The sequence below is a fragment of the Panthera onca genome, chromosome D3, assembly GCF_046562875.1.
Source record: "Panthera onca isolate mPanOnc1 chromosome D3, mPanOnc1 haplotype 2, whole genome shotgun sequence".
In the NCBI taxonomy this organism is placed as follows: domain Eukaryota; kingdom Metazoa; phylum Chordata; class Mammalia; order Carnivora; family Felidae; genus Panthera; species Panthera onca.
The window spans coordinates 8,036,516-8,063,981 of record NC_138350.1 but is presented as its reverse complement, the minus strand read 5'-3'; the positions used below and the strand labels follow the sequence as shown (position 1 = coordinate 8,063,981).

Here is a 27,466-nt window from a genome sequence, read left to right as displayed (position 1 = left end):
GCCAGAAGGTACAGCCAAATCCGTAAGATGGCAGGGGAGTTGGCTGTGGCTAGAAATGATGCTGGCAGCCTCTCCCCCCCCCCCCCCCCCGCCTTTAGTGAGCACGTATTATATGCCAGGCCTTAGGGCCCAGGCTGTCCACCAGTAGCCTCTGGACTAATTAATAAGCCACCGCCATTGAAATTTTTTTCCCAGTTTCACAGAAAAGAGCATCATACTGAAGAACGGAGGTAGGAAGGTCATTGTAAAGGATAATCAACATTAGGTATGGTGATACTCTCATGAGAAGACCCTTGCCACCCAGCTCTGGGCCATCAGTCTGCATGAGGAACAGTGATGGGGGCCTTCTGTGCTCCTCTGGCCACCCGTGAGGCTGGTGTCCCGTCCGCCACTTCACAAAGGCAGTGCCAAGGCTAAGAAAACCTCCCAGGGCTACTGGTCATGACACAAAGGGTGCATTACAGCCAGCTGGCTTGTGACCTCTGGAAAGAAACCTGAGGTCTGCATTTTAACAGGAGCCTGAGGTGGATCTGAAACCCGCTGGCGCGCCTGAGAGGAGTGCTGGGTGGGAAGGCCACGCCCGCCTCCCCTCTCCGTCCCTCCTTCCCAGGCACTGGGCTCTGTCCATCCCATAGAGACAGAATGGCCAATGCTGGGGGCAGAGGAGGTGCACACGGGGCGCCCTGCTAGAGGAGGAGGGGCCCAAGTCCTCACCATTGCCTACGAGGCCCTGCAACACCTAGTCCTTGTGACTTTCCCAACCTTATGTATTGTCCTGTCCTAGTGCCGCCCTGGCTGTGACCGTTCTTACGTGTACCTTACGTGTACCAAGCACACTGCACCTGCTGCTTCCTCTGAGAGACAGTCCCCCATGGGCCCACAAACCTTACTGCCACCTCAGGAAGCCCCTTCCTGACCACGGTGTTTAAATACACGGTCACAACCACACAGCCCCCTTTCCTTCCTTCCCTGCATTTGTCAACCTGTGAAACAGGCTCCGTGGGGACTTGGTTTTGTTCACGCAGCATCCCCAGCACCGAGCACAGTGAGGCAGAATGTAGGTGCTCAGTTTCTTTCCCACAAGTACTCCTCACTGGCCTTTTATTTGCCAGGGATCGCTGAGTGCTGGGAACCGGGGGGCTGTGCAGGAGTGACGGGTACTTCAAGGCAGTGAGGTTGGAGGACACGCAGACAGTTGGGGACAGGAGCCGGGCCTCCCAGGGCTGCAGCTGGCAGGGGCAGAGGACTGGCCGAAAGGAAGACGCGACACCCCACCTCAGCACTGTAACCCCCCAGTTACAGATGGAGAAGTGGAGGGCCTGAGGGGCAAAATGAACTTGACCCTGACCTCAGGAGGAGCTGTGTAGAGCTGGGGCTCAGACCCTTGTCTGTCTAGCCCCAGAGCCCACCTCCATCCAGACGGTTCTTCCCAGCCCCTGTGTTCTCCCTCTGCATGTGCAACATGATGCCTGATCCAAACTGTGGCCTCGGCAGAGAAAGCCTCCCCTCCTCCAAGGAACTTTCTCTGGTCACTAAGTCGTGGTTAGTGCGATTCCTGTGCCTCTCCCTCAGCACGGGTCTTATCAGGCCTGGCCATGACTTCCTGATGAGGCAGCTGCCCCCACCATCTGACTGGGAGTTCCTCTGGGGGCGGGGACAGGGCACCAAACCTTGTTCTGAGCTGGGGCCCAGCACCGGGTCTGACCCAGAGGAGGGGCTTGGAGTGGGTTTGTCAGATGAGGGACTTGAGTAGCTGGGTGGGCACCTGGGGCCCCAGCCCTCAGATGCGGGGGCGCGGAGGCACATGTGGGGTGTGGTGAGTTATCTCACACCCCTTGTTCCCTGGCTCCTTTGGGGGCAAACTGAAGGCAATGAGCCAGTTCCAGGGGCTGAACAAATGTTGGAAGGTCACTTCCTTCCTTGGGCCCCAACCCCCCCCCCCACCCCCCCACCCCCCCACACACAGGCATTCCCATGCCTCCTTCAGCCACTTCTCGGGTGAACCAGGATAAATCACTTTCCTGTGTTTTTGCTTCCTCATCTGTAAAATGGGGGTGAAAATGGAACCCACCCACCGGGGCTTCTGTAAGTGGCCCTGCTTGTGGCCTGAGTACACAGGAGTCCCCCAGACTCACCCAGTTCACTGAGCCAGATTGCCCGACTTGGTCTGCCCCCTGTGCCTTATGCCCTCTCTCAGGAGAAACAGGAAAGGGATGGGAGAAGCTTCTGGAAAGCCACATGCATCAAGTCAGCTTCCCCCCTTACCTGGCAAGCAGGATCCCTGCCCCAGTGCCAGAAACAGAGACACCAACCCCCCCCCCGCCCCCCCGAGCCCCAGAAAGGCTCTGGTGACACAAGACTCTCAAATGTAAGAACCCTGTTTATAAGAACAGAGTCCCCATCACCTGCCCTCCCCTTCCCCCACTCCGAGACCCTCACAGGCCCTAAGGAGCCCCTATAGTGTGGATAATTGGCCAACGATGCTGAGATAGGAGCTGGGGGCCTGTCTAAAGCCCCACCTGGAATGAGTTCCCCTTCAACCCCATAAGGGTCCCCCCCACATGCCAGATTCACAGTGACAGTCACAGAGCCCCCTCTGAGAGAGATGGAGACAACCCCTTCCACAGAATCACAATGACAGGGACACAAAGCTCCTCTCAGATGCTAGAGCAACCTCCCGTGACAGAGACAAACACCCAGACATGGAGATCCCATACAGAGGGAGGCAGCACCCCCGACGCACAGAACCGGTCTGGGATCCCCCCGACACTCACTGGATCCCCTCCAGTGAGACGCGGGTGCCCTGGTTCCCGAAGAGTGGCCAAGCACGGATGAACTTCGACTGCGAGGTCGGCCCATGGGGGGCCACACCCAAGCTTAGGGGGGGCATGGCTTAAGAGGAACCACCCTTGGAAGTTCCGCGTGCCCTGCACCGGCTCGTGGGTGTAAGTGAACAAGTGAAACCGTCGGCACCTTGATCAGCTGATCTTGCCCCGCCCCCCTGCCCCCGTTAAGGTCACAAAAGTCACCACACCCGTCACCACACCCGACACCACCTGGGACAGGGCCTTGCAGGGATGGGAATGGAGGGAGCCAGGGCCCCCCACCCTTAGTAGCCGGGCTACATGCTGACACCTCCGGGCTTTCTCCCTTCCACACCTGTACTCAAGTTGTGCCCTCCACCTAGGGCACCATCCTAGCCAAAACCCTTGGCTCTCAGGGTGGCAGATTAGGATAAACAACTGTCCATACCCTGGAGCTGAGCCACTGTGAAGAGTCGGTGGACGTCACAGGCTGCTTGGCAACCAGCTTCAATCAATTCAACTTATGTCCCGGGTGGCCTGGAACATTCTTGCAGACGGAAGTGGCATCTCAGTCTGGGAGCACTCAGCAGGCCCAGAGACCGGTCCTGAGCAGGGTCACTGGGGACCAGCCAGACCCCTTCCCATCCCCCCCCTCCCCACCGCCCCCCACCGCTGCAGACCAGCTGCCATGAGCCCACACCTTGAGCAACCACATCCTGCTCCCAGAGTCCTCACCAGGAATCCTCCCTGCCCCCATATGGGCTCAGAGCCCCAAGGCCCACGCACTCGGTCCCCATCCAAACCTTGCCCCGGGCCGCGCCCTGCCCTCACAGTGCTGCTTGCTCCACCTCGGTCCCCAGGGACACCCCAAGCCTTGAGTGCCGGGCTGTGGTCAAGACGGAAGGGGAAGCCATAGCTTCAAGAGGTCACATCACGTGTCCAGGTGTGCCATCAAAGTAGACACTGACCAGCTGGGCCTTCCTGCTGCCCCGGAGGGCGTGCTCTGCAGACTGTGGGGACGAGCCCCCGAAGAAAGCTGATGGGCCCACTGGAGGCTGCAGGTGACCACAGCAGGTGTCATGGGGCCAGGGGTCCTGGAGCTGGCCGGCCCCCTCCCCGGGGCTTAGATGAGCAGCCAGAGCCCCGTGTCCGCCATGCCGGCTGGGGGGGAAAGCCGTGGTTAAGAGGCAGCCTCTGCCGTGGGCCCGGGGGGAGGAGCACACAGGAGAGGGGCGCTCGACACCGGTCACCCAGCGAGACCCACCGCCCGCCTTCTAAGAATGATGATTCAGGAGAGGTGAAAGCGAGGGCCTCTGGGGCGCCAGGAGGGCTCCGAGCCCAGGAGCTGCCGGAAACAAGGGCGGGAGCCAGAAGCCGGCAGGGTCACAGCTGCAGCCGCCACCACGCTGGGAGCTCCCCCCACCCCACCCCCACCCTTGTGAGCGTGGCGGGACAGGGCCTGGTGGCATTACCCCTAGCCAGCGTTCAGTGAGTGCTTTCTATGTGATACGCCTTCACACGCAGCATCTCCCAGACACCGAAAAACAACAGGAAATCACACCAGCCACAAAGAATAAAAACCAGATGGATTAAATAATTAAAAGTGAAAAAGAAAACCAAGACAAAACTGGAAGAGAACCCAAGTATTTATCTGATTCAGGGTGGGAAGCCCCTTAAGCAGAAAAGACAAAGAACAAGGCTGTAAGGGAAAAGATCCCTGTAGACTTAAAAACCTCCAGAGATGAAGAACCTGAGGATTGAAATTCAAAAGTCAAATGGCAAACCAGGGAAATATTTGCAACATGAGACAGCTAATATCCACGTAAAAAGTTCTTGCAAATCAATAAGAAAAAGGCAGACATTGCTGTAAATGGCTTGTAAGCCACAGAAAAATGTATATGACCAAGAAATGTAAGAGAAACAGCTCAAAATCCATAGGACACAAAGGAGACTAGTGGTTGCCAGGGGCTAGGGAGGGTGAGGACAGGAACTGAGACTGACTGCTAAATAGGTACAGTTTCTTTCTAGGATGATGGAGACGTTCTGATATTAGTGGTGATGGTGTGTGCAAACCAATGGACTGCACTTTAACATAGATGTCATGTGACTTATAGCTCAATGGTTTTTAGAAAGAGGAGTGGTCAGGGGCGCCTGGGTGGCTCAGTCGGTTAAGCATCTGACTTCGACTCAGGTCATGATCTCGTGGCTTGTGAGTTCGAGCCCCCCCGTTGGGCTCTGTGCTGACAGCTCAGAGCCTGGAGCCTGCTTTCAATTCTGTGTCTCCTTTTCTTCTCTGCCCCTCCCATGCTCCTGCTCTGTCTCTCTGTGTCTCTCAATAATAAATAAATGTTAAAAAAAAAAAATTTAAACTAAAAACAAAATAAAACCAAACAAACAAAGAAATGGTCAGTTCCACGGTAATCAGAAAGGACAAGATAACAACTTCCCCTCTAGAAGTTGGCAAAGGTTTTAAAAATAATAACCAGTGTTGGCACCTCTGGCAATGAGAAGATAAACGGGTATAACCTTTCTGGAAGGCTGTTTGAAAAGGATCAGTCAGAAGCATTAGAAATGGCTAGTAAGCACATGAAGAAAATGCTCAGCATCATTGGCCAACAGGGAAATGCAAATCAAAACCATATGAGATACTTCTTCCCACTAGGATGGTTACAAGCAAAAAGACAGACAAGAGCTGGTGAGCAGGTGGAGAAGTGGGAGCCCTTGCCGGTGGGAACATGAAATGGTGCAGCCGCCATGGAAAGCAGTCTGGCAATAAAACGTTAAGCACAGAATTATCATATAACCCAGAAATTCCACTCCTAGATAGATACCCAAGAGAAATGAAAACATTATGTCCACATAAAAACATGCGTGATTGTTCACGACGGCCAAAAAGTGGAAGCACCTTAACATCCATTCACTGATGGATGGATAAATGAAGTATCATCTACCCACGTAATAGAATATTACTTTGCCATAGAAAGGAATGGAGTCCTAACACCTGCTAGGACGTGGATCAACCTTGAAAACACGACGCTAAGTGAAATTATGCCAAGCAGCTTCTTTCAGGCTGGTCACAGAAGACAGCATATTCTCTGATTCCATTTATTTGAAAAGCACTGAACAGGCAAATCCATAGAGACAGAAAGCAAATCTGTGGTTGCCCAGGGCTGAGGGCGGGGAGGATGGAAGGGGGGGGACTGGTAATGGGTACAAGGTCTCCTTCTGAGATGATGAAAATGTTCTAAAAGCAAATCAAAAGCCACTGTACTCTTTAAATAGTTCATTTCACATACTTGTAAGTTGCATCTCAGTAAAACTGAGAGAGAGAGAGAGAGAGAGAGAGACAGCGAGCCTGTAGAGGCACTCTTAAAGCCTTCGACTCAGCACTTCCCTTTCTAGGAATTGAGCCTGAGGAAACAATCAGAAATGGGTACCAAGATTTACGGACAAGATGTCCGACAGTTGTGCCTTCGAGCGGGGAAGTTAGAAATGACTGAATTAGGAGTCTCAATAAATACATCACAGCCTCTCTGTGTAAATGAAATACTGCACAGCCAGTATGAAAAAGACATTCTTGACAAATATTTCAGAAAAATATTAAGCAGAAGAAAAGCAGGTAACAAAGCAGGATGAAGAGCGTCAGCCTCACAAGGGCTGGGCTTTTGTCCGAAGGTTTCTGTCTATATTTCTCACATGCCTGGCACCCGGAAGGGGCTCCAGAGGTAAGCGTTGAATGCAGAATGGCCGAATGCTGAAGGAATTGCAATTTGGGGGAGAAGTCAGATAAAGCAACGCAAGAACAAAGGTCACAGAGACTTCTACCAAAATGGAAATGCTGGTTGTCTCAGAGCAGGATGGGGAGTGGTTTTCAGTTACCATTCTATGGTTTCCACCATGAGCTTTATTATTAGAAAACAACACCAGAAATTAGGAGCTCAAATGTGGAGGCCCTCGGCGCATTAGTTTCCTAGATGATGTGAAGATTTCAGATGAAACAGAGCAGGGCCCCTCAGTTCCACACCGTTCCCTGGAGTGAGGTTTCTCTCTCTGTTGCTGTTGTGGACCTCAGACCCCCCCCCCCCGCCCCCCATAGTGAGAATTCAAGCCAGGCAGGTAATGGGAGGATCCGGGCATGGGCCACAAGTGAGGGAGGATCCAGAGGCCAGGTGGCGGGTGCCGCTCCAATCGTCCCCCACTGGTTCCGGAGCCTGAGATGTCAGGGGAGTCCATGGCCTGAGCAAAACAGTGGCCTCTTCTGTTAGGGAGGGGAGATAGGAAAAAGGGGTGTGGGGCCCCAAAAAGGAAGCTGAGGCGGCCCCTCCTGCCTTCGGGGAGGAAGCTACCCCCCACCCCACCATCACCACTGACGGCCAGCCGCTCAGAATGCAGAGATCTCTTTTCGTGCATTTTGGTTTCCTTTTCCATTCACAAAGAAGCGGGTGGGGGATTTCCAGCAGCGGCCTGACTAGCTTGCTGAGGCTGTCAGCTGCTGCCCAGTACAGGCTGCTGCCCATCCTCAGGAGGGCACCTGGGGACCCACCTCTGGGACGTGACAACTTCCTACCCAGGAAGCCGCTTCCTCCACCTCTTGGATGAAAACAGATCATGCCTTTGCCGAGCCTGCTTTTGACTCAGTCACCCAGCAATGCCAAGTACTGACATTCCATTTCCCAGAATGGAAAACTGAGGCTCAGAAAGGCCAAGCTCCCAACGCACAGTCACGTAGCAAGGACACGAGAGCCAAGATCTGAACCTAAACCTGTCTACCTGCCCTTCTGCCTGGCTACCGAGCTCACAGCCCAGACTACGGTGACAGTCTTGTCCCCACCCCCTATCCCTCAAACGAAAACAGAAGGCCCACTTTCAAGAAGCTGGAGAAAGCAAACAGGCCCTGGGGAGCAGGAAGGGCAGTGGAAGCACCCCCAAAAGTGCTGGGAGTAAGGGGTGAGAATAAGTGAACGTCAGTCCCCCCCCCCCCCCCACACACACACCGCTGGATTCGGGGGCACTTTCTAGTGTGTGGATTCCTAGAATTTGAGCTGAAAAGAAGCATGCCGATATCCTCTGCCCACAGTTTCAATAAGGCCAGGGGTTTCTTCTGAGTGGCAGACTACTTTTCAGAAGTGATCTTACACAGAACCCCAGTAAGGGGCAGATAGGGGGCATCGGCGTGTGCATTTGGGGCCCCCACGGGAACCCTGCTCACCACCACCCCTTCCTTCCCTCCCCCACCAGTCCCAGATCAAGCCCCTTTGCTGCCCATTTCACAGCTCAAGAGAGGGGTGGGGACCAGCCCAGGTTCGCAAAGCAGCTCAAGGCAGAACAGGACAGGAACCCCATTCTCACCGTGGGAGCCTTCTGCCTCTGGTCGTCCTGGGAAGGGGGAGGACTGGGGCGCCACCGGCCTCTAAAGCTCCCAGCTGTCTCCCCATAGGGACACGGGGGCTCTGCCTGGCCCAAGAAGATCTTTTGGGCTGTCAGTGGAGGGTGGGTGGTTTCTCCACCTGTCTGGGGGCCGAGGGCAGGCCCACAACAGGTGCTGTTCCTGGCTCTTCCTCTTCCCAGCTGTGTGGCTTTAGGAAAGCCTTTCTTCCTCTCTGTGCCTCAGTTTCCTCTATGAGATGGCTTCATCATTGTGCCCCTCACAGCATTTGTGGTGATTCCACGGGGTGTGTCAGATGCGGTGCCTGTTGTGTTGCAAACAACTAATAAAAATAATGACAACAGGGGCGCCTGGGTGGCCCCGTCAATTCAGCATCCAACCCTTGATTTCAGCTCAGGTCACGATCTCACGGTGCCTCAGATTGAGCCCCACGTCAGGCTCTGCACTGACATCGTGGAACCTGCTTGGGATACTCTCTCTCCCTCTCTCTGCCCCTCTCCCACTCATGCTCTCTCAAAACAAACAAAATCATAAGAATAGTAGTAATGGCAATAACCACAGCAGCTAAGCTTTGATGAACAATGACGGTGTGCTGGGCGCACTTGAGTGCCGCACAGGCGGAAGCTCAGTTAACCCCTCTGAACCCCCACAGGTGGGGGCCAGCCCTCAGCTAGTTTTAGGAAGTATCTGAGGAAACTGAGGCACGGAGGGGGGGGGGGCACAGGGCCCTTCCCAAGGCCACACAGCTCAGAGGGGGCAGGGGCAGGACTCAAACCCAGGTCTGTCCGGGCCAAAAGGAGGCTGCCCCCTCCCGCCTGGCCGCTTCCTGCCCGGCCCTCCTCCTCTTCCTCCTCTTCCTCCTGCCTCGGAGAGGAAACCACCAGGCCTCCGGCGGACATCCCTTTCTCTCTGCTTCCTCTTTCCCACACTCCGGGGGCCCGGGCTCCGGGTTCAGGCCCCTGGGGTCCACGCTGTAGCTCCTTCTGCCTCTTCCAGCCCCGGCGTCCTCAACTGTAAAGTGGGCGCGGTGCCACCCCCACCCTGAAGAACCACAGCGAGCGGTCAATAGGCTGATAGGGATGCGCCCGGGAGAAGGGGCCTGGCCGTCACTCAGGCTTGCACGAGCACCTACTGCTGCACAGGCTCTGAGAACTGCCCGACCCGCAGTTCTGCCTCCCGGACAGACCCCGGGCCCAGGTGGGGAGCTGGGGGCGCCCGAGGCCTGGTTGCCTCTTTCCACAAACTGGGCCCCCAGACTGTCCCCGCTGGACTGTGTGCTGTGTGGGGCCAGATGGCTTCCAAGAACCCCAGGAGTGGCTGCTGCCTGGAGACACGTGCCTGAGGCTGCCCCTCAGCCACCCAGTCGGCACATGCCATATCCACGGCTTCTCCCACACCATCAACCCTGGGGGCAGGTGCCGTGGCCATCCCGTCTTATAGATAAGGAAACTGAGGCCCAGCAAGGCTGAGTGACTTGCCCAAGGCCATCCAGCTCAGAAGGAACAGAGCGGGAATGGCCCTGAACCACAATGTCCAACTGCCCCCCCTCCCAGCGACCCCCCTAAGTCTAGCGGCCCAGCCCCTCCCAACCAGACCACTTCCTCCTGGGGGTGCTCGTGGCCTGTGGTGCATGTGGGGGGCTCAGAGCTACGGGCTGAGTCCCCGAGGTGTCCCCCCATCTCCTTCCTCTACCTCTTCTCCAGGCCAGGGAGCAGAGACCAAGGGCAGAGTGTGCTGGGTGAAGGGGACACTGGCCAGCCCCCTCTGGGCCTCAGTGTCCCCGTCTGTATAAAGGGCGCCAGACAAGATGGTCACAGGGAGCCTTTCCTGGTCTGAGAACTCCAAACAGATGCCCCCCACCCACACGAGGCCACTGGTTAAACACACAGCCCCCAGGAATCATAAGTCCTTCTGAAGGAAGGACCACCACACGCACCTTGGGTTGCATGTCCACACCACATGCAGCTTGGGTTCTGATCCCACCCCAGCCACTCCAGATCTGTGTGACCTCAGGCACGTCACCTACCCCTTCTTCACCTATATTGCCCCATCTATGAAATGGAGGTAATCCCAGTAGTTCTCTCATAGGGCTGCTGTCAGGAAAGCCAGGTCGGTAAGGTCCCTGGTAGAGAACAAGTGCCAAATAAATGTTGGCTAAAAGGTGAGTAGCTAGAACGCCATCACCCCGCTGTACAGATGAGAGAAACTGAGGCTCGGCCCCCAGACCTGGTGGGGCTTTGAGACCATTTCTGCCAACCCAAGCCTGGATATATGGGGAAACTGAGGCCCAAAAGAGCAAAGGGTCGGCCCACATGCCATAGCCAACCTAGCCATGCTTCACCCCTGGCCCGGTGGCTGCTTCTGTACTCTCTTCCCTCCCCTGGGGCCTCCACACCTCCCGCCAGGCTCTCCCTCTGCAGAGCACAGGCTGGGTCACTCTTTCGATGCTGGCCCTGCTCTGCCAGATCCACAGACTTCATAAGAGAAACCAGAAATCTGGATTCTTCTGTGAAATCTTTACATTTTGTTTTTAAATATTTTTCCTTTTAACTGCTGAGTAGATGGCACATCTCGGGCCTGACCTGCCCGAGAGCTGACACTCTACCCACTGTGGCTCGAGGAGCCAGCTGAAGAGCGTGGCTGGGGCTTTGAGGTGGGAACCCCTTGGGATCGGGGTTCCACCCTCCTCAGCTGCATGACCCTGAGCCAGTCCCTTTGCCCCTCCCAGCTTCAGTTTCTTCCCTGTCAGATGGGCCAGTGGCCTCAACCTCACGGGAAGGACTTGAGATCAAGTGTTTAGGGCAATGCCTGGCACACAGTAGGTGCCCATTCAAGGTAGTACTATGCTGCCCCCCATCCTAGCCCAACCCTGGGCACGCCCAAGGGGGGGTGGTTGCCACAGATGAGTTGCCACGAAGACTAGAGGGTCCTGAAGGAGAAGGATCATGCCACAGCCCCCCAAGGGCAGCCCTAAAGAGCACAGGGAGCCCCAAGGGGGTTCCTCCAGCCCACCGCCACTGCTGGGTAGTCCCGGCAGGGGTCTCAGCCCACGCACGGGGCCCAAGTCCTCCAAGGGCTCCCACTGCTCACAGACTGAAACTCCCAAGTCCTCACTGTGGCCACAAGGCCCCCACCTAACCCAGCCCCAGCACCTTTCCAACCTTCTCTCCTCTTGTTCACTCCACTCCAGCCCCTGGCATTTGGTTGTTCTTTAAAGTCTCCTGGTTTGTGGCCACCCAGGGCCTTTGCCCTTGCCATTTCATTGACCTGGGACTCCTGCACCCAGATCTTCCGGGACTGGCACCTCTTCCCACTCATGGGTCACGTCCCGCCAAAGGCCCTTCGGTGACCACCCCCCACGTGGCAGCAATCCCCAGTCTCTTCCTGAAGGCCAGAGCACAGAAGGGAGGCCCATCTCCTGCCCACCTGCAGGGATGCCACTGAAACTAGAGAAAGCTGTGACTTCTCTATCCATCTTTAGACACTGGAAAAAGCCGGTGTCTCCTCCAACCACCCTCCAACCCTCCCTCCCCCCACCGCAGCCTGACTGTGGCCTCCACTTACACCCCCATTAGCAAGGAGCTCCCTCCGCCTGCAGCCCTCACGATGCCCCTTGAGGCGACTGCTATCACCCCTGCTCACAGATGAACAGACCGAAGCTGAGTGGGGAAGAAGCCGACCAGGGTCGCACAGCTGGTCAGAGGCAGAGGTGAGGCTGACCCGTGAGCCCCTGAACACCTGGCCTCAGACTCGGGAGGACATTTGCTTGGCTGAGGCCCGAATTCCGTGTCCCCGGGCGGCTGCGCTGTCTCAGTTCTGGTCCTCCAAGCCTCTTCCTGCTCTGGGCAGCAGGGCCTTCTCCAGGCCGGCACTGGCACCCTCTTAGTGACAGAGCTTGGGTATGAATCCAGAGCTCAAGCCCTTAACCACCACCCACCGGTTGCCAAACCTTCAACCTTCCAAAGCTGTTCCTATAAACAACTCCAGGGTCAGAGATCGAGGCTACCCACCTGGCAGGCATACTCAGTCAAGACTTAGAGTCTAAGTATCCTCAGCCCAGAGACTAAATGCCCCAAGTCATTCAGGGAACATTCGGGAGTAGCCCCCAGACTGTTCCAAACACAATGGGAAGCTGTCGGAAGGGAAGCGGCGGGAGCTGGGCTGCTCCATCGAGACAGATACTTTGGGGAGGGGCCGGAAGGGGCCCCGCCAGGGCCGTTTGCTTTGTGGGAGACCCTCCAGATCTCAGAGCGACCACCGAGCCTAGGACAGAGTCCCAAGGCCCAGCTCGTGCTCCCTCTCAAAATAAATAAACATTTTTAAAAAGTTTAAAATGTAAAGATTTTTACATTTTTAGTAAGTGTAATCTCTACCCCCGACATAGGGCTTGAACTCACAACCTCACTGACTGAACCCCAAGGCTCGACTTCACCAGGGCCCGAACACCACCTCTGGCCCCTAAGGCCTCTGAACGGGGCCCCACCATCAGGGCTCCTGAAGAACAGCAGCCTCGACAGGGCGTGCCAGTTGGACACTGAGAACCCAGACCAGCACTGGAAATAAATGTGTGTTCTCAGCCCCAAAGTCCTTACCGGTGTCACCCATCAGTGACACTGAGTGCTCTGCGTGCCAGGGACTCTCCGTTGACACAACAGTGCCACAAGGCGGGAACTATGAGCAGTGCCATTGTAAACAGGAGGAAACTGAGGCTCAGAGAGGTGATGTCACTTGCCTAAGGCCCCAGAGCTGGCTTTCCAAGATGGTTATTTTAAGCAGAAGTTGTTTCTTAGGGGCGCCTGGGTGGCTCAGTAAGTTGAGCATCTGACTCTCGATTTCTGCTCAGGTCATGATCTCACGGTTTGCGAGTTCAAGCCCCATGCTAAACTCTGCACTGACAGCATGAAGCCTCCTTGGGATTCTTTATTTCCCTCTCTCTCTGCCCCCTCCTACTCGTGCTCCCTCTCTCAAAATAAATAAACAAAAAACAAAGTTTTTATTTATTTTTATTGTTTAAAGATTTTTAATTTTTTGTAATGTAATCTCTACCCCCAACGTAGGGCTTGAACTCACAGCCCCAAGATCAAGTGTCACACGCCCCACTGACTAAGCCAGCCAAGCGCCCCAGAAATTGTTTTTAAAAATGAAGTTTTATAGGGAACCCCATGCTGTCACACAGATAAGACCATGTGTTTGGGCCGCTATTTGCCTTTCATGGTGCCATAACCTCAAGACTTTAAAAACAAAGAGAAGAGTTTTTATCTGCACTTGCGTTTTTCTGACAGCTTCCCATTGTGTTTGGCATAAAACACTAACTCTTCACGTGCCCCTCTGACCACACATACCCCCCCCCCATTCCCCACCTTCCCTCCCTGTGCTCCCAGCACATTCTTCAAAGCACACAGAATGCTTACCCATCTCAAGGCCTTTGTCCATGCTGTTCCCTCTGCCTGAAACACTGGCAGTCTTTTTTATTATTATTTTTCTAAGATTTAGTTTTTAATCTCTACACCCAACTCGACCCACGACCCTGAGATTAAGAGTCACATGCTCTACTGACTGAGCCATCCGGGTGCCCCAACACTGAGAGATTCTTAACTCAGGATTAAGACTGTGGTTTGGAGCACCTGGGTGGCTCAGTCAGTTGAGCATCTGACTTTGGCTCAGGTCATGACCTCACGGTTGGTGGGTTTGAGACTTGAGTTGAGCTCTGTGCCGACAGCTCAGAGCCTGGAGCCTGCTACAGATTCTGTATTTCCCTCTCCCTGCTCATGCTCTGTCTCTCTCTCTCAAAAATAAATAAACATTAAAAAAAAATTTTTTAAATTTAAATAAAGACTGTGGTCCAAAAGTCACTAGCTCAAGACTCACTAGGAAACTTTGGCAATTAGGACAGTGTGGTGTCAGCCTAAGGAGAGACACATGAGCCAATGGAACATAAGGGAGAGTCTTCCAGAAGCACACAGGTTATCCTTTATTTAGTATAAAAGCAGCATTGCAATCCAACAGAGAAAAGATGGTCACATCAGCAAGTAGTGTTGGAACACCTGGAAGAATCATGACCCCTGCCTCACACTGTACATAAAAACTAATTAGACATCGATCTTGGTCCAAAATGTGAAGGCTCCCCAAAATAAAGTTTCCAGAAGAAAAGACTTTTTAAAAAGATTTCCATGACCCTGAGTAGGCAAAGATTTCTTAAATAGGACACAAAAAGCACGAACCATAAAGGAAAGCAATCGATAAACTGGACTTCATTAAAAGTAAGAATTTCTGTTCATGGGGGTGCCTGGGTGGCCCAGTGGGTTAAGCGTTCAGACTCTTGATTTCAGCTCAGGTGCTGATCTCACTTGGGACTCTCTCTCTCCTTCTCAGTTTGCCCCTCCCTGGCTCACGCTCTCTCAAAATAAGTATTAAAAAAAAAATCTGTTCATGAAAAGATTCCATTAAAGAAGAAAAAGGCAACCCACTGAGTGGGAGATGATATTTGCAATAAAAGGAAATATATCCCAGATATATAAAAACTCTTATAGAGCAATAAGAAAAGGAGAGACAACTCAATAAAAATAACACACACATCATAACAGGTTAATTCCAGTGGCCAATAAACTTATGAAAAGGTGTTTAACCTCATGAGTCATCAGGGAAATGCAAATTAAAGCCGCAATGAGAAACTAGTACACATCCACTAGAAATGGAAAAAAAAAAAAAAAAAAAACAACTTTCATACACTGCTGGTGGGGACATAAGATCATGCAACCACTTTGGAAAAAGTATATGAATTTCTCATAAACACGCACTTACCATATGACCTAGCAAGGCCACTTTGAGGAATGAGAAATGGAGAGAAAGGGAGCACGTGTGCACACAAAGAACTACATGCAGATTTCATAACAGCATGAAAGTCCCAAAGTAGAAACAAGCCAAATATCCATCAACAGGTGAATGGATAAGCTAACTGTGGTACATCCATACAAATGAGCTACTGACGCACACGGACAAGTCTCTCTACAACATCACGCGGAGCAAAAGGAGCCGGACGTAAAAGGCAACATGCTGCGCGATTCCATTTGTGTGCAGTTCCAGAACAGAGAACTGGAATCCCCAGAGTAGGAATCAGGGGAAGGAGGGGGTGGCCGAGGGATTACAGACACGGAGGAGGTGGGAGGGAGCCCCCCTGGGTGCTAGGTCACTTGGGTGTGCACAACCATGGCCACATGGGTGGGGCTTCAGATGCACTCCACCCACTTCAGTGTATGCATGGGACGCTGCCCTGAAGTTTAAAGAGAAAGGTACCTTACGTGAGAGGGTTCCTTGCCAACACTCCATCCCAACCACTGAATTAGGGCCCCTCAGTTATACTCCCAGAGGCCCCACTGCTTTTCCTTTAGAACACAATATATGATTTATAATTCCATGTTCTTTTGTAGGTTTATTCAACGGCTCCCACTAAGATGCCAGTTCCCCAGCACCAGCATCTGTCTGGTACACAGTAGGCACTCAATAAATATCTATTAAATGAATAGCTAAGTCTTCTCCATTCAGACCTTGACCCCCAAGGGCTAAGGTTACATCGGCTTTGCGCCATCTCTGGAAGCATAATAGAACCACAAAGAGAAAGGAATGAGGTGAAAGCCACGTGGTCCCATCAACTTGATACATCTGAGTCAAAGATGGAACTTGTCAGGTGTGTGGAACACCTTGACCCTTCAGCCTCAACTGCACAGCTGAACAAAGTTGTCGAAAAGGAAAAAAAAACACACACAAAATTTTTAAAACTTGAAATAAGACATCAACAAATCATGGGACTTGCAAAGGAATTCAAGTGACAGTTTTGAACCCCCTAAAAAAAAAAAAAAACCCTCCTGTTTGTCATGGTCAGTCTGGGCCAGGGTTTTCAAGGACGTGGACCAACCTGTCACAGCCCACATGACACCCACATACAGTGTCTCTGGACGTTGTACAAAATCCCTGACCCGTACGCCTCAAACCTGCCATCAGAAACAAGGAAAGCCTGTAGAACCTGTCAAAGCCATTAGGCACATGAAAAGGGACGCGACAGCTGAATCGAATACGGTGTGCTGGAACCAACAAGGCGACATTAGGGGAAACGCAAAATCCAAAGAACTGCGCAGTTCACAGTAGTGAGCAACGCTGGGGCCTCAGTTGTGCAAACACACAGTAACGTACGACGTTAACAGGCAAAACTGCTGAAGGATCTTTGCAACCTCTATGCAAATTCGAAATGGTCTAAAAGAAACACTTCATTTTTCAAAAGGCCTGCTATCCTCTGGGGGCTCTGCGGCCGCCCGCCGGGACCGTCGCGCGCCCCTCTGAGCGCCCCTGCGCGGGGAGCTTACCTTGGGCGGGTCGAAGAGCTCCAGCACGCGGTCCGCTCCGCCGTCGGGGCCCCGGGTGCGCCGCAGCGCCAGCCGCCCCCGCTGCCAGCGCGCCCCGCTGTCCATGGACGCTTCGTCCGCTAGGCTGTAGCGCAGCGCTGCCTCCTTGAGGGCCTCGGGCGGCGGCTCGCGGGCCAGGCTCCAGGGCAGGAGCTTCCTGGCCAGGCCGGGCCGCGCCGGGCCTTCGCCCGCCTCCCCCGCGGCCCCGGTGGCGGACAGCTCCCCGGCCGAGCCGCGGCGCAAGATGTGGCGGAGGCTGTGGCGCAGGTGCTGGAAGGTGCAGGCGGCGGACGGTCGCGGCGGGGCCAGCTCCTCGGAGCTGCGGGCCTTGGGCAGCGCGGGGGCGGCGGGACCGGGGCCCGACTCGGCCGGGGACGCCTCGGCCTTGGCCGGGGGCCCGCGGCCCGTGTCTCGGTAGTCGCGCGCAGGCGGCGCGGCCCGGGACCCCGGCGGCCCGGGCGCCCAGCCGTCGCGCACCTCGCGGCAGAAGTAGCGCTGGAAGAGGTCGGTGAACTGCAGCGACACGAGCTCGGCGCGCAGCGGCGCGTGATGCGGGTGCTCGCGGGCGAAGAGCCAGTACTGCCGGGCCAGCTCCCGGGCCGTGGCCACCGCGTGCAGCTCGCAGAACTCGCTCCAGCCCCGCGGGGACGGCGACGCTGCCGCGGCCGACGAGGGGGGGGCGGATGCAGAAGAGGCCGAGGAGGGCTGCAGGGTGGGCCCGTTCATGGCGGAGACCGAAGTGGGGCGGCCGGGCTGAAAGACACGGTGGGGAGGGCAACAAAGAAGTGAGCAGGCACACGACTACTTGAACCCGTCACCGCGAGACACGTTATTCACCAGGCACGACATCAAAAATTGAAAACGACCATTAATACCCGGTGCTGGTGAAGATGCGTCGAAATGTGCACTCCCCTACAACGTTGCCGGTATCCTTAACAGATACAGCCTTTTTTGGAAGGCTGCTTGGCAGGCTCGGTTTCAGACCCAGGAATTCCACTTTCAAGTATTCAAGAGAATGCTTGCTCAACACGTGCAGAGAGACACTTACAGGACAATCCCCTACTAGATGTTTTCTGCCCCCATGTATATAATAGGGAAAAAGTAGATACGACTTAAATGCCCATCAGTCAGAGACTGGTAAAGCACACTGTGATACATCTCAGCTGGAATATTCTGCAGTAGTGGAAAAGGTAGAGGGAGGTCTATGCTACCACCCGAAGGAACAACGCAGACTCCGTGATCCAATTTACATGAACACACACGATACCAAACTGCCAACTTTTTATGTGTACATAAATGTGTTTAAGTGGTGGGCAAGAAAGGTGTGGCTGGAGGAAACCCACCAGAAACAGTGTTTCCCACAGAAACCTGTAGGAAAGAACTAGAATTGGAGTTTCAGGGGGAAAAGTAACCAAGGAATATTGCTGCTACTTGTCTTTAGAAAATATGGTTAAGTACACGGAGCCTGTGTCAGATGCCAGCACCACCACTTACTAGTTACGTGACTTTGGATGAGTTATTGATTTTTCTCTGCCTTAGAACATGATTGCACCTGCCTCATAGGACTGTCATGAGGATTGAGTTAATAAATGTAAAGACCCTCAGGACTTAGGAAAAGCCTACTAAGGGCCGGCTGTTATTATTATTTAAATATTACAATGAGCGTGTATCATTGGCGTCAAGAAAAACATAAAACAATGAATGCAAAGGAATCAATTAACAAGACTCACAGAGGGGTGCAAAGGTGTTTCCTGCTCTGATGGGGGTATGTCAGGACAGGCAGATCCTTGCCCACCCATCCCAGCTGGGGCTCCGTTCTCCTCCCACCTCCATGGCTCCTTCTTTGGCGGCACACAGTCAAAATGGCAGAAGCCCCCCACCCTCTGCTGTCCGAGGTGCTGAACCCCGGACCTCTCTAATTACCATCAGTACCGTCTTTTCTTCCAAATGGGCCTGGGCCCCTGCTGGGGACCACATAACCATGGCTGCTTATCCTCCCCACACAAAAACCTATTACTAAGGGGCTACTCTCACATGACTGGACCTCTCTGAACCCCAGATTCCTCGTTTGTCAAGTGAGGAGCGCCATGGTACCCACCTCATGAAATGGTTATAAGGAGTCCTTGAGAGACTCTCCAGGTAGAGACCTGCACCTGGAAACTGAGGATCTTTCTGCCACACACCAGTGCACAGGCACCTTCTATTTGTGACTCTGTGCATGGTCAGGGTGGGACAGACCTGCTGGGCAGCTGCAAAAACAATGAGGGCTGCCCCTGCCATCTCTAGGCCATCGTGGTGACCCTGCAGCTAAATGCAGCAGGACACCCCAGACGGTGTCAGTGGGGAGGGCGCTCTGCACAGAGTCAACATTTTTGCACATCACAAGGTCCTCGAAACCTACATTCAGTGAGCACTTTGCACACAGTAGTTAGTAACAGCTGCCAGGCAGGAGGGAGAGGAGCCATATAGGCCCTTGATCGCCACACTCTACCAAACCCCCCCCCCCCCCCGCAGCTGAAATGGGGCAGCGAGGGGCAGGGGGGGTTACCTGCATGTGTGTGTGTGATTTGTCCTCAGTTAACCCATGCCTCCACACAGGTGAGGCAAGCACTGTCCTCCCAGGTTAGGGGGCCCAGAGAGGGCTCGGATTCCAGACTCAAGCTCCTGCCCGCCTGCAAGACCCTGTATGATCTGCCCCCGTTCATGCCTGCTGCCTCTGGGCGATTGCCCGCTTTCAGCTGCACACAAAAGGCAGCTTCCCAGAGCCCACCAATGGAGTCAAGTCCTGAACTTGTCCTTCAGCACACTGGCACACGCTATCACTTTACAGCTATGATCACTTAATTAGTGGCTGTCTCCCCACCAGACTGTGAGCCTCACGATCTGCTCCCTGCTCTGGTCCCAGTTCCTAGCATGTGGCAGGAGCTCAACAAATGCCTGCTGAATGAACGAATGTATGAATACAAGAGGTCAGCTGAATTTGCAACCTCTGGCTCCTCTGGCAGATGCCCAGTGGCCAGAGCCCATCAACGACCCCCCTCACTGGGCCACTCCCCACTCCCACCCCCACCCGTGCAGCCTGGAATCCCTGTGCCAACTGCAGGGCCGAACTCTGACAGGAGTTTTCTGGGAACAGTGTGCCTGATCCACGGTCCCTCACTGCCCGGGCGATGGCCGGCAGCCCTCCTCCCCACACTTCCCACTACAGCTCTCCCACCAGAAATGCAATGTATTCCAAGCACCTGCTGGACATCAGGCATTTGCCTAAAGCATTAACTCTCCCGAACTTCATGACAGCCCTAGGAGGCAGGGCCCATAATTACTCCCACTTTATAGTTAGAGAAACTGGAGCACAGAGAGGTCCCACAGCTGGCAATTAGAAACTCCCACGGAAGTCACCCCCAAAACGCCTGATCCGGGCCTGAATGCGTACCATGAGGAAGACTCATTTCCCAGTGGATGGTTATTGAATGAACGAGATCCAGGGGTGCCTGGGTGGCTCAGGTCATGATCTCATGGTTCATGGGTTTGAGCCCCATGTCAGGCTTTGTGTTGAAAGCGTGGAGCCTGCTTCGGATTCTCCGTCTCCCTCTCTCTTTGCCCTTCCCGCACACGTGCTCTCTCTCAAAAATAAACATTAAAAAAAAAAAAAAGAATGAGTGAGATCCAGAGGAAGGGATATAAAGTTCTCATTCAGCTCCTGCTGGAGTCAGGAGGCCTTAGCTTCTCCGTCCAGGTTCCAAACCTGCCAGGTGGTCAGGAAAATAGCCACAGGGTAGAAGCTTAAAACCAACGATTCAATATTTTTGTACGTTGTGACATGATCACAGTAAGTCTAGTTATTATGTTGTATACCTGAAACTAATGTATGTCAATCAGATCTCAATTTTAGAAATAACAATTTAAAAATAAAAATGATGATAAATGACACTCTGGCTGGCTTTCCACGTGCCCTGCTCTGTGCTAAACACTTTGCAAATACATTCACTAATCCCTCCTGAAGGGGGGGGCAGGGGGGTCCTACAAATATGTCCATTTTATAGATAAAAAACCAAGGCAAGGGAAGAATAGCTTGCCCAGAGTCACACAGCCTGTGAGGCACAGAGCTGGGATCAGAACCTGGCTGGCTGTGCTAGCGAGCGATGCTGCTTGATACATGAGTGACACTGCTCACTGTCCCCTGCACCCTCAACCTGGGCTGGTTGCCCCTGGAGGGTCGAGAGGCCACCTCATTCCTGCTCACCCTGCCAGGGCCTGGTCACAGAAATATTACTTGTATGAATGAACTCCCGGGATTGAGGGGGGCTTCTGTTTGACGGTCACGCTCTCGGCGCTATGCTCCTGACCCACATGGACAAACAGAAAGGGCTGTGGGGCTCTGAGAAACTCACCAAGATGCACCCCCCACTATCCAGGGGACCTCTCGTGGTGGAGCTAGCAACGAAACCTGGTTCTCATCCTGCCTCTACCACTTCTTTGCTGTGTGATGCGGAAAGGGGGCTTGCCTCTCTGAGCCCATGTCCCCATCTGTAAAATGGGTCAGGGTTCAGCTCTTGGCATTTACTAGGAGCATTCGGAGAACTGATGTCTGTGGGGTGCTGGGACTCAGTAAACAAGTGGCTGCTGCTGTGGTTGTTGTCAGCAGAGAGGAGCAGCAGCGTCAGAGAATATCAGGCCTGCAGCCATGGAAGCCACAGGGGGAGCCTGGCCTTGAGGGCTGGGCCAGCAGGGAGCGTCATGGGAGCCTGAACAAAAGGCCTTCTCAGGGGAGAGGAGGCTCCAGGCAGGAGCTCTGGGCAGGAAATCACCAGTCAGAGCACTGAGCACTCAGCTGTGGCCCATGTCTGGGAGGGGGGCACGCCTGGGAGGTTTCCTGGCTGGGCGGGCAGCCAGGCCGCAGGAAGGTGGTCCCCTCCTCGGGCCTCAGCCCAGGTGGTAGCCATTTATTGAACATTTACTATGTGCTAAGCAATTGATCAGATCACACCAACTGTGGGATCAGGGCCTGAAAAGCTCTTAGCAGAAAGCATTTGTTAATCATCTGAATGTTCCTAGGAACCCCAGGCTTCGGCTGGAGGATGGGAACGGGGGTCTCTGGGGCATTTCTACGCCCCCTCCCCCACTAGAGCATCTGGAAGCCCTGGTGGCCAGAGGAATGAACAGATTCCTCCCACCTGCTCAGCCTGGGCTTCTGGGGCAAGGAGTTCCCAGCTATGTGTGTGGAGGCGGGGCTCCAGGATTTCCCAAATCCCACAGTGGGGTGAGGGACGAGGACGATGTTACGCGGGAGCAGGAAGGTCGAATCCTGGCGCCCCCTTCCCCCCAAGTCCCCAAAGCAAACACATAGAGATGGCTGTCTCCACACCCATCCTAGGGTGCCAGAGTAGTGTGCGGGCATGAGGGGGGGGGGCGCTTCTCAGGACCCCCAGTTCAGGAAAACTGTCCACCAGACTGCCTGCTAAGGGCAACCTGGTGAGGGCCTTAAAGCCTCAGCCGAAGCTTGGTGTCCCCTGTTCAAACACCTATCCATCCTAAGGGACCCTCGAGCCTCTACCAAGTCAGTGAGAAATGAGGCGCTGAACAGCTGGGAATCCCGGCTCTAAGCAGGGAATCTGAGCTGTGGGGCCCACGCTAACCCGTGACCCCAGAGACTGAGGCTCATTAGCCTCCACTCTAGCCGATCACCCTGGGTAATAACGTAACCTGGGGAAGCTAACATTTTCTGTGTAATTAGCAGGCTCAGGTGCGGAGAAGGCCTTTCTCCACCTGTGGGGACTTCACCTGCCAAGGCAGGGGGAGGATAGATTAAATTGTGGTAAACGAAGTTAAAATGAGCCAGTCCAGAGCTTCCGCCCTCCCCCAGCTCACAGATGTTTGGGCAGGAAGTCTCACACCTTCATAGGGGACACCTCCTCCAGGGAGGACTCCAGGTTGACTACAGGCCACATTTGTCCTTCTACAGGAGCATTTGTCCTTCCCATCTACAGCACCAACTTCTCCAACAGGCCAGACCCCCCGCCCAAGGAAGCCCAGAGAGGTGGGGGGGATTCCAACACACCCAGCCTGGCAGTCAGCCCGCTGCCCTTTCACACCATTCAGGCTGTCTAGACTGTGGAGAAGCTCCTGGGAAGTAGGGAGTGCAGGTTCGGAGGCCCTGGGGAGGCTGAGAGGTGGGTTCTGTCCTAAATCATCAGGCAGTCAGTGGAGGCCTGATGCACCCTCTCTGGGGTCACCTAGTGCCCGGGGACATTTATCAGGCTGGCACAGTCTGCCAGAACAGGAAATGTCCTCTGTCCCCATGCCAGGCCTGACACCCTGGCCACACCCCCCTCCCCCACACCCCACCCGGGCTTCAGGAGAAAACCAGGGACTATCCCCCCAAGAAGGGGCAGTACTCTCCAGCCCCACCCCCTCTCATCTAGCACGTGACTTCCTTTAACTGCCCCTGAGTTGAGGAGAGAAGGGTGAGAATCTGACGTGGGGAAAGCCTCTCAGGGAGCCCCATACCCTACAATGGTGCTGCTTTGCAGTATCAGGAGAGGCGAACCCCTCCCTTCGCTCCTCACCTTCTCTGGACCCGTCCTCCTGTGAGAGGACACCAGAGTGCCAGCTCTCAAGGGCAGACTCATGCCAGAGGCCCTCTTTTGTGACCACCTCCCCCCAGTCGTGTTTCCAGTCCCCCAGCCCCCCAAGGTTAGCACCTCATCAGGCACCCTGTGAGTCAGCTCCCGGTGAGCAGGGCATAGACTTCCTCCCTCCCAGGCCTCCCTGGAGACACACGGGGCAGTGGCAGCCTCCCCCCTACCCAACCGGGGTGGGGGCCCACATCCGGACAGGCCCCCAGGGGCTCCAGGCCTGGCTCCCGAGGAAGCCTGCAGCCCGGCCCCCCTTGCCGACCCCTGACAGGGTGGCGTGGGAGGAAAAATCTTCCAGCCATCTGCTCAGCTGCTGGGTTTCCGGTCGGGGCGGGGCTGGGGGGACACCAGGAGGACTTGCTCTCCTGGGGAAGTGTCCCTTGCCCCTGCTGAGGGGGAAGAATACCAGGTCGAGAAGCCCAGTGATGGTCAGTGGGACCCCGGAGCCCTGACTGAGGAATGCTGGTTGCCCAGGGGTCAGGGCCCAAGTAAGTGGGTGTCCAGCTGTAGCCTTTGGACCTGCCCAGTTTCCAAGGGACTGCAGGCCCCCGGAAGTCAGGGAGCTGGGGCGCAGGGCTCCTGGGTCCAATTAGGCCTGACTCAGCGAGTGACCCCAGCTGAGTCACTTCCCCTGGGCAGCCTGCCCGCCTCAGTTTCCTCAGGGAGGGCGGGTAGCTGGGAACAGGGTCTGGCTGGGAACAAGAAACATGTATTACACCTCTGGACTCCACGGCGGGCTTCTCGCATCTGCCAGATGGAAGCTACTTCCTGCCCTGCCCAGCCTAAGATGCTGAACACCCGGGGAGCCCCTTGAGACCATTTTCCCGGGAAACCTGGCAATTAAGTGCCAGCCCCCTCTGGGGCACTAACAGCAGTGGCTCACACTTATTGAGCACCGACTGCATGCCAGGCATTATGCGTACCACTTCTCAACACAATTCTCTTGTGCAGTCATTAGTACTCCCATGTCATAGAGAAGGATATTGGAGCTCAGAGAGGTTAAGGGACAAGCCCAAGGGCACACAGCCATAGGCAGTTATAGCCAACACAGTTCAAGCCCCTACACTATGCCAGGCTCATACACTCCAGGCTTACCCTGGAGAGGCTGGCACTCTTGGTCCCCATTGGGCAGATCAGGCCCAGAGAGGTCAGGGAATTTGCCCTAGGCCTCACAGCTGGAAGCTGGCAGATCCCAGATTTGGCTCCAAAGGCCATGCTGCTACCAGGGAGAGGTGGGAATCTAACAGGAGAGGCCTCTCATTTAATAATATTAATACCATCTACGATTATCAGGTGAGGCCCAGCACTGAGTGCCTTATGTGCCTCTCGCCCCACCCCCCCACCGCCAAAGTGGGCTGCCCTGGGACTGGGAGGTCCCTCCAAGTACCTCCATCCCTGCCCTTGGGGAGGCTCCATCCAGGAGGTGGAGGGTGTCCTGGGGTGGCACTGCTGGGCCCAGATATCCAAGGGCAACCAAAGGTTGACCCGCTGTAGGGCTACCACTGTATCTGGAGAGGTTCTGCAGAATCTGATTTGCATTAGAAACTCCTATCTATCCGAGAAAGATCAAGTCTAGTCTTCACAAGAACGGGGGTCAGGAGGATCAGGAAGGAAAACAATCAGAGCTGACACCCACAACAAACAACAACAGTCTCATTCTTACTACTACTACGCCTGATCAAAGTGTTCTAAACACTTGGTGAATTCACTCATATAGGGTTCCAAAGACCCTAAGTATGAGGTACGATTATCACACCCACTTGACAGATGAGGAAACTGAGGCTGGGACGGGGAAGCAAGACCTCATAGCCAAGAAGCCCCATCACCTCATCCTCGCCTGTGTCTTCAGATTCTTCCCCCAAAGACTCAGGAAACCCCAGAGCTGCACATGCCGGAGGTATTCAAGGCATGCTGATGAACAAGCATTTCCCAGCCAGTAACAATAACGCTAATGATGATAGTGATGAAAAATCACCACCACCACCACCTGTAATTGAACCCTTTCCCTGCCAGGTAGCAGATGCTTTGCACACACTGGCTCGTTCAATCCCTACCACAAACCTGTTATTATCCCATTTCACACAGTGGGGGGACTGAGGCTCACAGGTGTCACTTGCCCATGCCTTCAGCTGGATAGAAGCAGCGGGAGAATGGAACCTAAGCCTCCAGGACCTTTCTCTTCCACTGCTGAGTCCCTGAAGGTCCTCGGACCCTAGCAGCTGGTACTTCAGTCCAGCCCCTTCCCAGCTGGCTGCCTCTGTGGCCCACAGGGACCACAGAAGTTCTAGGAATGTTCACCCTTTGGCTCAGAAGGATCTTCCCTCCCAGAGGAGGGTTGTGGGAAAAGGCTCAGAAAAAGTGAGCCTGTTAAAAACCCTTCCAACTTCCCAAGCGGGCCCTGGCCTCTCATCTGCTGACCCCAGCCTGCCCAGGCGGCCTCTGCCTGCTCTCCCCCCACTTGGGCTGGCTCTCCAGCCCCCGCAGGTCCCAGAGAGCCTCCGGAGCTGTTTCCGCTCTGGCAGCCAGGTCAGTGATGGGAAATCCAGACAGGACTTGCGCCCACAGCCCTGGAGACCCATGTGCCCATCGCCTGGCAGGGGCCCTACAGCTGGACCGTTAAATAGGGAGGCAAGATGGGCTGGTTGCCCTAGCTGAGCCCGGCAGCTGGTGGGTGTCAGGGGATGCTCATCTCCCAGGCGAGGGGGGTGTGGGTCAAGTCTCAGCCCCTCCTGCTCCCAAAGCTGGACCTTGGCCCTACAGACATCATCTTGCCAGGCCCTCTGCTCCGAAGCCCCCACCCGCAGCCCAATTTCACTTCCTCCCACTCAATCAGGCCTGGCCATGCCCCTCCCTGGAGGCCTCCAGCTGCAGGCAGTGACCTCCTCACCTACATCATCGTGGCAGGGAATGGGGAAGAGAAACAGGAGAATGAGGAAATTAAAGAAGGAAAAAAAAAAAAAAGAAGCAGGACAGGCAGGCAAACCCCCCTCCCCAGTTCCTCAAATGCAGTCCCCATCATCCCAAAAGCCCCCATGGTCAGAGAGAGGGAAGGGAGGGGATTTCTGCACCAGGCATGAAAGGCCTCTGAAATTACCCTCCCAGGCACGCTGACCTATAAGACAAGGCCTCCTCTGCATCTTTTTTTTTTTTTTTTTTTTTTTTTTTTGATGGGAGGATTCACCTGAGCTCCAGGTCTGGGGTGTGAGGGCACCAGCTCAAAGAGACCTGAGCTGTGGGGCTCCCAACCCTGTGAAACTCCGGACTCAGTGGCTTGGGGGCACCTGGCCTGGGCCACCTCTGAGATGTGGGGACTGTGAAGGCGGGCTTCTAGCATCCAGAGATACCCTCTTAGCCACATGGCCCTGGGCTGGGAGAGTGGGGAGGGGCAGGGGCAGGTGGCCCCACTCCCAGAGGGCTCTTCCATCCTCATAGCCTTAGTTGACTACTTTCACTTTCAAGGTCCAAGCACTTGACCCTAGACCTCTCCTCCCCGGGCACATGTTGAGGGGGGACTGTTGCTCTCAACTGACCGGGCTACTTTAAGAGAAGGTAGACTGGGGGTATTAACCATACCCTCTCAGCGCCTTCCCACTGCCTCCCCTATTACATCCCCAACACGTGTGTGGGTGGGGGTGTCGGCGGGGAGAGTGTCGCAGGAGCTGGGGAAGGGTCACCCCTGAACACCCCATCCGGGTTAGAGGCACGGCAGTATTTCAGGCTGTTGTGGGAGTGCGCAGACACCGGGCAGAACCGGACAGGGGGGCTCCTCTTCCCCCATTAAAGCCCTCCCAGCCCCAGAGGAAGGAGCGCTGGGAAAGGCGGGCTTACCTGAGACAGAGGGGGTCCGGGCCCGGCCGGCCCATGGCGTCGCGCGCCCCCGGCCCCCCGAAATCCCGAGGGGGCGGGCGGGCCCCCGCCCCGGGCGCGTTCTCTCCCGCGCGCCGGCTCCTGGCTCGCGACTCGCTTGAGCGGGGCTCAGGCAGGAAACCCGGGCTCGGAAAATGGCCAGCGCCTCATCATTTCCGCCGCCAGCGCTTGACAGTTGCGGGAGGATGCGCCCCCGGGCCGCCACCGGAGAAACTTTGCCGTTGCTGCCGCCGCCGTCGCCACCACGGGCCGCGACAGTCCGGGCGGGCGGCCGGGCGGAGGCGGTGGCCCGAGCCCATGCCGCCCCGCGCCGTTATGTAAAGAGGAACCGGCTGTGCAAGCGGAGCCCGACGGGGGAGGGAGGCCAGGGTGGAGGCG

General features: G+C 55.1%; 1 protein-coding gene across 1 annotated transcript in view; it reads right to left on the bottom strand.

Annotated features, from left to right (window-relative positions):
- The window catches only part of SH2B3 (SH2B adaptor protein 3), a 35,132-nt gene extending 7,974 nt beyond the window's left edge, over window positions 1–27,158 (bottom strand). The window contains exons 1-2 of the mRNA XM_060612311.2: window positions 27,050–27,158; window positions 16,548–17,339 (exon numbers count right to left, since the gene is read on the bottom strand). Coding sequence (XP_060468294.1) covers window positions 16,548–17,312 — 765 coding nt within the window. The 5' untranslated portion in view covers window positions 17,313–17,339; window positions 27,050–27,158. The remainder of the gene's footprint in view (window positions 1–16,547; window positions 17,340–27,049) is intronic.
- Between the last annotated feature and the right edge of the window lie 308 nt (window positions 27,159–27,466).